At 33.6% G+C, this 12,739-nt stretch overlaps 1 protein-coding gene across 9 annotated transcripts in view; it reads right to left on the bottom strand.

Moving 5' to 3' along the window:
- Positions 1 to 12,739, bottom strand: part of RIMS2 (regulating synaptic membrane exocytosis 2) — a 586,897-nt gene that overhangs the window by 265,938 nt on the left and 308,220 nt on the right. For all 9 annotated transcript variants that reach the window (XM_033203197.1, XM_033203206.1, XM_033203199.1 and 6 more), the window contains one exon: positions 9,757 to 9,873. In XM_033203197.1, coding sequence (XP_033059088.1) covers positions 9,757 to 9,873 — 117 coding nt within the window. The remainder of the gene's footprint in view (positions 1 to 9,756; positions 9,874 to 12,739) is intronic.

The following is a 12,739-nucleotide window of genomic DNA, read 5'->3' as shown; positions in this document are numbered from 1 at the left end:
ACTGCAAATTCCCACTTTGGAAAGAGAAATGGTGGTAGGGTAGAAATGAACAAGTGTTTTCTCACAGACTCAGTATTCTCTGCAGATATGGATTACCTACTATGACAAAGGAGTAGATCACAGCCACCTCTGACAAGGTAACCACAAACAAATCAATTCAACCTAAGCACTTCAAGGACAGATTCCTCTACTCTGGAGTAGTGAGGTGGAAAAGTGAGTTTTCAAGACCTATGCCATCTAAATACCTAATTATGGACTCTGCTGAGGAAGGTGAGTAGTCAATTGGAGTTAATTTAAAGAGAATACTGTTACTCTATCTTTATAGATAATAGAGAGTTAACTGTAATTCCTGGTGAACTAAATTTTTAGAATCACCAAAGAGATGATCCTAATTTACAAAAGGGACACTGTATTTTTGATGTCCTACTACAATTAGTTAATATGTTTTATTTCATGTTGTTTTATATGGGTGATATTTCTGTATTTCATTAACAACCATATATGTATATACATAAAAACAGAAATAAAAGTGACCTACATCATATCAATACACAGGCACAAGCAATTCCACAAACAGACTCAATTGTAAGAAAAATATACCTGCCATCCCTGTGATGATGGTCAATGGTCTGACTGTATCTGGAGCGAGGTAGAGTAAGAAAATGACTGCAAGCATGGCAGAAACAAGAATATAAATAAGACTCAAGAAAGAAGTGAAAAAAGTATAGTTTAATTTAAAAAGTGAGATTTAAAAAGACAGGCAGACAGTAAGTAAAGCAAATGGAAACTGTTATTGGAAAGCTTGCCCCCTCCACCCAGTGTTCATTGTAATATGACAGTGCCAAAGGTTAAAATATTCTAAATATTTTAAAATAAAATGCAACAAAAATATAACATTATCAATTATTACTCAAACATCTTTAGCACCATCTAGAATATGTTATATGATAGAGATGCTTTACCATTTTTTTTAGAAGGAAAGATGAGATGAGAAAAATAAGCAGAAAGTTTAAGAAGGAAATAATAAATACAGTAATTTCAAATACTTATAAATGTTGGGAAATTTATAAGATAATTATTTCTCTTTTAATTATTATTAATTAAAAATAACTACAAAGGGCTTTAACAATTCTATTTAATTAAGAGCAAACTGATCCAGATTACTTTTGATTATTAATTGTATTTATTAAATTTATTGGATGCCATTCATTTTTCCATTCACTATGTTTATTATGTATTATGTATTACATGCTATTGGCTTTGCTACCTTTCTTGCCTCATAACTACCATAAGCAATTCAAGCAGCACACTGATCTTTTACCCATCTCTTCTTTCCAAAGCACTAATTTAAAATTTCTTACTTTCTTAGAACCTTTAATACTAAAACAATTGATCTTAGCAGTTTATCATTATATTTCCATAAACAATGGAAATGAACCTTGAACTCTCTCAACTTCCACAATTTTATCTCTAAAGTAAACATACATTTAAATCTTCACTTGTCCTTGTCTTCTGCACCTAAAGAGATGCCTCTACTTGTAATCCTGCTTCCCATATGACCTTGCTTCATTTATTATTCTCTTCTGCCTTCCCTTCCTCAACTGCACCTAATCCTAAAAATAAAACCCCTGCTAACCTTTCCTTCTGTTCAAGCCACTGCATCTCGCTCATTTTCTTTTCAATATAGAACATCTTAAAATACATGCCTACAATTCTTGCCACCTCTGCCAGATTTTGCTTTCATGCTTTAAGCTTACTGTAATTTGACTTCTGCTTCTACCACACTCTCGAAGCTACCTTATGAATGTGAAATCCCCCCAAAATTCTTTCTTTTCCTCTTAATCCTCATCATAGTCCACTTACCTTTGGTATTAGACATTGATTTTCAAATCTCTATTTTTTAATACTCTCTCCTTTTTTGGTTTCCAAAACCTCTCTGGCTATTAAACATAGTATTTATTTAACACTGAACTATATGCCAAGTACACCATTAAAAGCTTTGCCTACATTATCTCATTTACTTCTCATAACAACTCTTTGAGGTAGGTTCTACTATTCCCACTTTTGCACAGAAAGATAAACTGAAGCTGTGAGTGCTTGTTCAGAGCTGCATAGTAAGTGGCAGGACTGGCTTTCAAACTCAGGGCTTTCTTAATTCAAAACTCAGGCTCTTAACACATTTGTACATACAGCCTGGTGTCTCACCTATATGACTGGTTCTTCATGCATTTAATGTACTGGATTTCCTTTCTCTGTAGAGAGGCAGTGGTTTTCCAAGATTCATTTCCTGATCTTATATTCCAACACATTCTTTCTAAGTAATGCAATTGTTTTCATGGTGTAAACAGTAACTCTGCTTTATTACTGATTATTCTTTGGGTGGCACAACACTTTTCCATCTGCTTCTGGGCTCTCCACATAATGCCTGAGTGACAGGTAGACACTTCAGGAAAACACATGCTCATTGTGAGACTGGAACAATACCCTTTGCCTATTTGGACATTGGTGCCATTTTGTGAAATGAGGAGGTTCAAGCAGTGGTTTTTTTTTTTTTTTAGCAGATCACTTTTTTTCAAACAAAATTTGATATAGAATCAATATACAGTAATCAAATAATATCAGAATGATGCTGGCTAAAGAGAGTAAGAAGCCTAGATCCCTATCCATTTAGCCTCATTTTTACCTGTCATAGCAGTCTCTCAGGTACCGCTACAAAACATAGGACTCCATCATCTCTGAAGTCCCTTCTAATTTCTAACATAATTCTTTAATCTCCCTTTGGAACTTAATATAATACTTCAGCTATTCCTCTTTTTGTAATCTCTTGCAATTCCAACTTCAACTAAGGATTAAAATATTTATTTAATAAACCAAGTTTTACAGTCTCAGAATTTAACTCCTCCATTTCCTCATTTTTCACATTCAATTGATTTACAAACCTTGCTTGTTCTGATGCCTGAATAACTCAGATTTCTCTCCTTTACCTTTTGTCTTGCCAACATCTTAAATCAGGTTTACTATGCCTATTGAAACAACCCTCTCTTAGGTCTTCCTACCTTCAGACCCCAGTCTTCCCTTGACTCAATCCAATCTTCATCCTGTCTACAGAAGTTTATTTGCATACTATGCTTTCTGATCATATAGGTACCTCACTAAAAATCCTTCACTGGTTCCTAATATGAAAAAACAAGTATAAATTCCCTAAAAGTTCTAAACTACTTTCAATCTTCACCTTCTACCCCTTTCCATTCCCCATACCACTACCTCTTATCTAGGTACAACAGACTACCTAAGATTCTCTAAATTACCATGTGTTTTCCTGACTCAAGACTTTGTTCATGTTCATCATTCTGTCAAGAATGCCCACCATTCTCCATCTCCACTGCTTCACTTTTCACAATCTTATTCAATCTTTGAAGTCCAGCTTCTCTGTAATGACTTTTCCAGTTCACCCGATCAAGTAATTTTCTCTCCAATCTGTTCCAATATTATTATCCTTCTGCCACACAGTCTTCAACATTTTCAAATTAGTTGATATATGATAATTTGTCTGGCTAGACCAGGATAATGTCTGTTTTAAATCTTTGTGCACAATGGCTGACCCACTCAAGTATATTTTGGATTGCACTTAAAAGTAAAATCCAAATTATACTGTTCTTATGATGAACCTTCTCTCAAAAAACAGCAGTGATTCATATGTGGTTCATATAATTATAGAAACATTCTAGTCATAGATTCTAAGGCTCATGATAAAAAATTACTATTCAAAGTATTAAACTAGATTACTAACCCAATTTCTGAAAGATTATGAGCCTATGTAAGAAAATATTTAAAAAAGTATTCATAGCTTTATGAAGAAGAGAAATAATACCCAACAGTTGTGATGTTGGGCTTGACTGCTTTAAAAGGAATAGATTTTCTCCAAAATTACTTAAGAATAACAGAAAATATGTAAACTTCAAAGCTTGTTAAACTTTATAAATTTATAAAATATATATATAAAATCATCCAATTTCTAATAGTATCCTTGAAGAGTCTTATAATTAACTTTGTCTCTATAAAGCCAAAGCAGCCATTAAGCAAGAATCACCTTTATCAAGCATCAGTTTATTTTATTCTTCTTTTCTGTCTCTAGTTATGTTAGTTCTTAACCTTATCTGGTCATGACCCTCTTTGAGGTTCTGTTGAAAACTATAAAAACTCATGCATGAACATTATACAAAATTTACCATTGTGTTTTAGTAAGCCCTCTAAAATCTACCTAAGGTCTATAGCCATACTCAAAGTCCTTTGCTGCATCCACTTGGTACAACCTTAAAACATATTACACTTCTCCACTGAACCATGCTTACTTTTTTTCCAAAATTAATGGACATTATAAAATTTGAGCAATAAGTATGCATAGTGCCTTAAATATGCATAATGACTTAAACAAATAAAGTAAGCTATATTAAAACTGCAGTTAGTCCAATCTGAGCAGTAAATCACTGTAAAAGAAAAAAACAGAAAAACAATACATTTACTAACTTTTAAAAAGCAAAAACAAAATAAAGAAGTCATGGATTCTAAGGCTCATGATAAAAAATTACTATTTAAAGTATTAAACAAGATTACTAATCCAATTTCTAGACACTTGGATTCTTAAGCAATATAATCTTTAAAGACAACACAAGGCCGGGCGCGGTGGGTCACGCCTGTAACCCCAGCACTTTAGGAGGCCAAGGCGGGCGGAATACGAGGTCAGGAGATCGAGACCATCCTGGCTAACATGGTGAAACCCCGTCTCTAATAAAGAATACAAAAAATTAGCTGGACATAGTAGCGAGCACCTATAGTCCCAGCTACTTGGGTTGAGGCAGGAGAACGGCATGAACCCAGGAGGCGGAGGTTGCAGTGAGCTGAGATTGCGCCACTGCACTCCAGCCTGGGGGACAGAGCAAGACTGTCTCAAAAAAAAAAAAAAAAAAAAGACAACACAAAATTATATTTATAATGAATTGTCTTTCTACTATATTAAATTAGCCGAATGTCCCCTTTAGGAATAACTTTAGTCCATACAAAAAAGAACTGCAAAAATGGGTGATAAAATATTCCATTCTTAAGTAAAACTATAGTTTCCAACAACCCTTACTTAATGCAAAAACTTTTTAAATTTTCATTTATTTATTTATTTATTTAGAGATAGGGTTGTGCTCTGTCACCCTGGCTGCAGTACAGTGGTGCGATCTCAGCTCTCTGCAGCCTTGACTTCCCTGGGCTAATGTAATCCTCCCACCTCAGAGTAGCTGGGATAAAAAAAAGGTGCACACTACCACATCTGCGATAATTTTACTTTATTTTATTATTTATTTTTTTGTGTGTGTGGAGATAGGGTCTCACTATATGGCCTAGACTGGTTGAGAACTCCTGGGCTCAAGTGATGTGCCTGCCTCAACCTCCCAAAATTCTGGCATTACAGGAATAAGCCACTGTGCCTGGCATGTGTCTTTAATATTGTTAATGTTTTCCTTATGTTGTAGTCCTTACATTCTACTCAGTATGATTTAACTATCTTAAAATGTTTCTGAAATACGCAAATAAAATAAGTAAAATAAAATGTTATATTATTTTTGTAAAGTGAATTTTCTTTTTTTCATTTACTTTATAATTTTAAACTATTAGAGATATATTTCCTTCATAATTGACAACTGAAAGGAAAAAAGAGACTATTGTTTTTGGTGAAATAGTTATGAGTGTGTGTTATACTTTCTGGTAGGTGACTTCTTGACAAGGAATAGAGAAATAGCATGAGTGTGTAAGGTATGCCAGTGGTCCATATAATAGGGCATTTTCCTTTTTAGAATATATATTTATTAATTGAATGTATAGGAGAAAAAAAGTTTGTAAAGTAATTTATCTTTTGCCAGTATTAATTGTATTCTTATGATACTAAAAGTATACTCCATGGAAATAAATGCCCCTAATGTATTTTGGCCTCCAGGATAGACACAAAAATGCATACTATGGAGTACTTCTGACACGTTACAGAAATACTAATACTCTATACTTATTCTAATAGTAAACTAACTCAAGTAAACAAAAAGTTCTTAAAGTAATTTTTTTTTTTTTTTTGAGACAGAGTCTTACTCTGTTACCCAGGCGCAATCTCGCCTCACTGCAACCTCTGCCACTCGGGTTCAAGTGATTCTCCTGCCTCAGCCTCCTGAGTAGCTGGGATTACAGGCACCTGCCACCACGCCCCGCTAATTTTTGTATTGATTTCTAATACTAAGGCCACATAGTCTGCCTCAGGACAAATTATGTTCCTAGTTGTAGCAGTTACCAGGACCTATTGGAAAAATAATGGTATAAAAAGTGGGGGAATGGAGGTAGAAGATGAAAGATATGCTTAATAATTCCTTGTTTTAGCTGAGTCCTTGTATCCAGGTTTCTAAATTACTTATAAAGCATCTATTTACTTTGCAAAGCAGAATAGGATTTTGACTAATGATACTACAGTGAGATACGCAGAGAAACAAAGACCTAATAAAAATTTTATGTATAAATTATTTTTATATTACCTATAGAAAGGATATAAATACTATATCTTCTCCTTACACCACCCAAGTTTAACCAAGTACTATTAATGAATATCAAATAGGATCGTTTCTCATTCAATATAGTCTATCCTTGTTCTTGGTCTTGCCTGAATAAACATGCCCATTTTTCAAGGTCCAATTCATGTCCTACATTCATTATATACAAAACTTAAACAAAACAAAACAAAACAAACTACATGGGCCGAGTGTGGTGGCTCATGCCTGTAATCCCAACACTTTGGGAGACTGAGGCAGGTGGATCACCTGAGGTCAGGAGTTCGAGACCAGGCTGGCCAACATGGCAAAACCCCATATCTACTAAAAATACAAAATAATAATAATAATAATAATAATAATAATAAATTAGCTGGGAATGGTGGCACAGCTACTTGGGAGGCTGAGTCAGGAGAATCGCTTGAACCCAGGAGGCAGATGTTGCAGTGAGCCAAGATAACGCCATTGCACTCCAGCTTGGGTGACCAAGTGAGACACTGTCTCAAAAAACAAACAAACAAACAAACAAAACAACAACACCACTACATGAACTGGCTGATTTCTCTCTCTCTTTTTTCTTGATTACTAAGCACATTAAATGTAAATTATTTGCAAGTGAATATAGCCTTTTAAAATGGTAAGTTTAAGGCAGGAATTTTCAGTACCTACTATACAATTGGAGGCAGTGTATTTAATCTACACAACTCAATAAAGTTGATACGAGTCATTTAATCTACAAAACTCAGTAAAGTTGATATTTATATTCTAATTTTACAGATAAGAAAATCAAGTGTCAAAGAGGTTAATTTTCCCAAAGACACAGGTAACAAGAGGTTAAATCCTGCATTCAAAATCAAGGCCATTTGGTTTCAAATCCTATGAAAAAGATTCAATAAAATAATATTACATTCAATAAAATATATTCTATTCCAGTGCATCAATTCTTACCGACAAGAAAAGTTATTTATTGTACCTCTCAAAAGACCTAAATTACTATTATTATCTCAAAGGAAATTCTCTTAGGCTTTTTAATCAACATTATTATTGATTAAAATGCTATTCATGAAAATTCACTGTAAGAGTTCTAGAGTATTCTTATTTTCTAAAAATCATAATGCACCCATATGCATTTTATTACCAAAACTCTTAGAATATTAAGATAAAACAGAAATTAAGAACTTGTTGCTTAATAATGTGATAGATTATATAATATTGAACTTTTTTATTCCTATTAATAAATGATTACACAGATAATCAAATAATATTAGAAATGGTTTTATATTCCTATTTAAATAAAATTCTATTTTACTTATTTGAAAAAAGGATTTAAGGCAGTTCACAATTAAGATAAATGTGACCTGGCATCAACAGTGCTCTAAAACAGAAATAAAAACCACATGGATCAATTTTCTCGAAAACTTCAGAAAACAATTATATGAACATTTTTGCTAAACTAAAAGATTTATAAATTTTTTAAATAAAAAATGACATTTCAGTTGTAGACATAAATTGGGATAGACATAAAAATGCACATTGTAGGCTCTCTCTGATATGATAATTACCTAATATAACCATATTAACTAATACCAAGGATTAATCATCTAGGCTTTAATAGGAAGTTGTGTTGCCATTAAACCTAGGGTCATTTGCCTTTAAATATTTATAAAGTATTATGCATTTTACATGATAGCAATCATTTTTATTTATAAGTATAATTCTAGATGTTAATTTTATCTTTTTCTGCAAGATTTAGACAGTATTTGCTTGTCTTAAAGAAAAGTCCATTTTTTCATTAAAATAAAACTTTACATAAAATTGAAGAAAGTTTAAATTCATTTCAGAATTTTCTCTCTCATCATTTCCATTAACAAGCCTTCAAGGAACAAGAAGTTTATGACTCGGTTTATAAATAATTTCCAGAAACAATCAAGCTCATTAAAATGCTATTAGGCAACTAAAATACCTCTTCATTCATCCTAATATGACTCCTTTCAACTCCTAATCATGCCAACATAGTTACTCTTCTTTCTATTACAGTATTGTACTTGATAAGTATCAACTTCTATAGGTAGCATGTCTGTAATTACCCCTAAAGATACAGATTACTAAGAAAAAGTTAAGCAAATTAAAAGAAAATAAAATACTACATTAACTTTCATTTATCACTAAAAGCAATATTAATTTAATAACTTCTTATATATAATTTCTTCTTAGATCTCAGGCACAAAAACCAATACTTGTTAGACACTATTGAAGACTATGATATCCTCTCTTTACTTTTGGAGAAGTATACTAAATCACAGTGAAATTATAAGCATGAATTAAGTATAATCTTAATTTAGACAAAAAATTAAGTGTATAAATGTAAACAGTAATTTCTCATATCAGCTTATTTAAAAGCCCCCAAATGTTCTTCCTAAAATCAGTTTAGGATGCATACAAAGGAACTTCTGAGTTCCTTCATTATTTTATCATATCATTTGAAGAGCTGGGGAAATATAATGGCACTTACTTCACGTATAACCAAAGCATGAATTAGAGTTTATCAATTTGCTTAACTTAAAAATATTAATAGTAGTTAATGTAAGCATTATAACATACCATGTTACTTCCAAGTTTGTCACATTTAATGGAGCAAATTCAGAGAGCTCTTCCAAATACAGCAATCAATCTTTAAGATGCTTAAAAGGTTTACTGAAAGCCATGAGGAAAAACCTCTTCATGAATCATAAAATGTTTCCTAAACAAATCAGACTCTGTCTCAATACTTCTATATGTGAAAAGTCACACCAATTTCTCTGATGAATGTAAAAGACTTTAAAATATTTGTCTCATGAAAGTATTTATATATAATAATTGGTTATGACAAAAATAATAAAACATCTTGGTTTCACTATAATTAACATTATAATCACTTATACAGATTCACTAACTTAATTGGTTTGATTAAACAAAAAACCAAAATGGCAAGAGAAAGATAATTTTGTTTTTTTCTTACCAGAGAAAAGGTTGTGTTTATTTTTAACAATGTGGCAGTCATAAGAAATAATGTAAGCATTGTAAAAGAAAAACATTGTTTTAGAAACTAAGATAAAGGAATATGTGAAAACATTTTATGGTAACTCTTTCCTGAAAGCAGTGATTATATTACTAATAAGGTCTAATAGTATTTAATCATATTTACCTGTCTCTATCTGGAGAATAATGGTCATCCATGACACGATGTCTATCCATTCGGCTAATTGTATTATAATGTCCGGTAGTAGTGCGTGTCCCTCGAAGGCCCTGTTCCACATTCCGACTACAACAACAAGATCTATTAAGTATCTTAGTAAACCATTTGAAACACTAAGAAATGAGGTTTATTTTAAAGCACAGTAGAAAAAGACAAAATCACTATACGGTGAAGTCCAAATTTTGTTTTCACTAATTGCATGTCTGGTTAAAGGTATAAGTTTCAGTGGAAGGTTGACAGTTAAATAAGATTACTGCTATAACGGAGCTCAAATTAAACTAATAACAGTGGGGATATGATAAGGACTATCAAAGTTATTAAAGGATGACTACCAGGTCTCCAGTACTGATATTCAATAATATGCTCAAGAGGATGAGTAGATTTGTACGGAGAAAATATGTTCAGTGTTAGACACATTTGTATACATGACCTATAGGATTGCAGATAGGGATGCCTCATAGGTGGTTGGACATGAGTTCAGAGCTTAGGGGAACAAGTCAAAATTTGCACACTTTGCACCATCTCCCTTAATACCACTCTAGTCCAAACTACCATCATTGTGAATATGCCATAAAAATAGCTACCTAAGCTGGGTGTGTTGGCTCATGCCTGTAATCCCAGCACTTTGGGAGGCTGAGGTGGGCAGATCACCTGAGGTCGGGACTTCAAAACCAGTCTGACCAACATGGAGAAATCCCATCTCTACTAAAAAATAAAAAATGGGTCGGGCGCGGTGGCTCAAGCCTGTAATCCCAGCACTTTGGGAGGCCGAGACGGGCGGATCACGAGGTCAGGATATCGAGACCATCCTGGCTAATATGGTGAAACCCCGTCTCTACTAAAAAATACAAAAAACTAGCCGGGTGAGGTGGCGGGCGCCTGTAGTCCCAGCTACTCGGGAGGCTGAGGCAGGAGAATGGCGTAAACCCGGGAGGCGGAGCTTGCAGTGAGCTGAGATCCGGCCACTGCACTCCAGCCTGGGCGACAGAGCCAGACTCCGTCTCAAAAAAAAAAAAAAATAAATAAATAAATAAAAATAAAAAAATAAAAAATGAGCAAGGCGTAGTGGTGCATGCCTGTAATCCCAGCTACTCGGGTGGTTGAGGCAGAAGAATCACTTGAATTCGGGAGGTGGAAGTTGCGGTGAGTGGAGATCCCACCACTGCACTTTAGCCTGGGCAACAAGAGCAAATCTCTGTCTCAAAAAAAAGGAAAAAAAAAAAAAAGCTACCTAAGTAATCTCTTGCTTCAACTCTTACCTCATCCCTGATGACATGCAACAGCTCTTTAAAACACAATTAAGACATGTCATGTCATGTTGTAGGATGAAAGATAGGAGTCCAGTTTTTAATTTATTCCACTGGTGAGCTAATTTTCCTATCCTGTCTGACCCGCCCTTTCCATATTAATTGTAGTGCCACTTTATCATCATATGTCAAGTTCACACATAAATATCACTGTAAATGCATATATATTATTCTTTTACTATTGATTCCCTTCGATATGTCTATTTTGCTGCTGTTATTCAAGTTCCATCCTAGTTTTAATTATTCTTGCCTGCTGGCAAATTTTTCTCTTCTTTTTTCAAAATGGATTTATTGATATTTTATTTGCACATAAAATTTTGATTGTTATGGCATTAGATTTATAAACTAATTTATGGAAAATTGATATCTTTATTATAGGAAGTAATTCTACCCATGCATAGGGCGTATCTCTCATTGATTGCTTACCCAGAGTTTTACATCTTACTTAAAAAGATCCTGTGAATTCTTAGTACATGAATTGTTAGATACTTTGGGTTACTTTTGAGAATAGCACTTACATTTTATTATATTTTCCAATTAGTAATTGCTAATTTTATAAGTTGATCTATAGACAGCTATTTGGCAGAACTCCTATATTAGTTGTAATATTTTGATTATATTGGGTTTCCTGTGTAGATAATCCTATCATTAACAAATAATGATGATTTTTCACCTCTTCTCTTCCAATCCTGAAATCTCTTATTTCCTTTCCTTAACACTTTTCAGGACCTGAAGCACTATTTCAAACAGTGACAATATTAATGAACATCCATCTCTTATTTCTGCTATTAATGTAAATTCTGCTAAAGTTTTTCCATTATAATGCTCGCTTTATTAAGCCTTTATGAAGTGTAGGTGGTTTTCTTCTAGTTTACTATCTTATGTGAATAGAAGTTGAACAATAAAATTCTTTTTCTGCCTCTAGTAAGATTTATTTCCCCATTAGTCCATTAATATGATGAATTATCATAACAATTTTTCTGGTGTCTCACTGCCATGATTTAAACTCATGGCTAGATTTACTTAAAGTAAGATGTTTTACATATGTTTGTAACTAAAATGGGCTTCTTAAGCTGGGCACAGAGGCACATAGTCCCAGCATCTGAGCCTAGAGGACTGCTTGAGCCCAGGAGTTCGAGGCTAGCCTGGGCAACATAGTGAGACTCTGTCCTTGAAAAAAAAAAATGAAAATGGAATACATATATATTTTATTATACTTTAAGAATTAGAACTAAGGTTATGTTAGTTCCAGAAAAAGAATTAGGCAACTTCCCTTTATCTGTTTCTAGAGCCAGTTGTATAGAACAGATATTAGTTCTCAAACACTTGGTCAAAACTTACCCATAATAACTTTTTAGTCTGGAATTCTCTTTATGGATGGATCGGGGGAAGACAGTAGTTTGTCTTTGAGTACCGTTTCAACCTATTTGCTGGTTGTTATTTTTTATTATTATTTAATTGTTTTTTTTTGAGACTGAGTTTCACTCCTCTTCCCCAGGTTGGAATACAATGGCAGAATCTCAGCTCTCTGCAACCTCCACCTCCCGGGTACAAGCAATTCTCCTGTATCGGCCTCCCAGGTAGCTGGGATTACAGGCGCCTGTCACCACGCCTGGCTAATTGCT

The sequence above is a fragment of the Trachypithecus francoisi genome, unplaced genomic scaffold (genome assembly GCF_009764315.1).
Source record: "Trachypithecus francoisi isolate TF-2019V2 unplaced genomic scaffold, Tfra_2.0 Lachesis_group7, whole genome shotgun sequence".
NCBI lineage: Eukaryota > Metazoa > Chordata > Mammalia > Primates > Cercopithecidae > Trachypithecus > Trachypithecus francoisi.
Note: the sequence above shows the minus strand (reverse complement) of the source record. Positions and strands in the feature narration are given on the sequence as shown.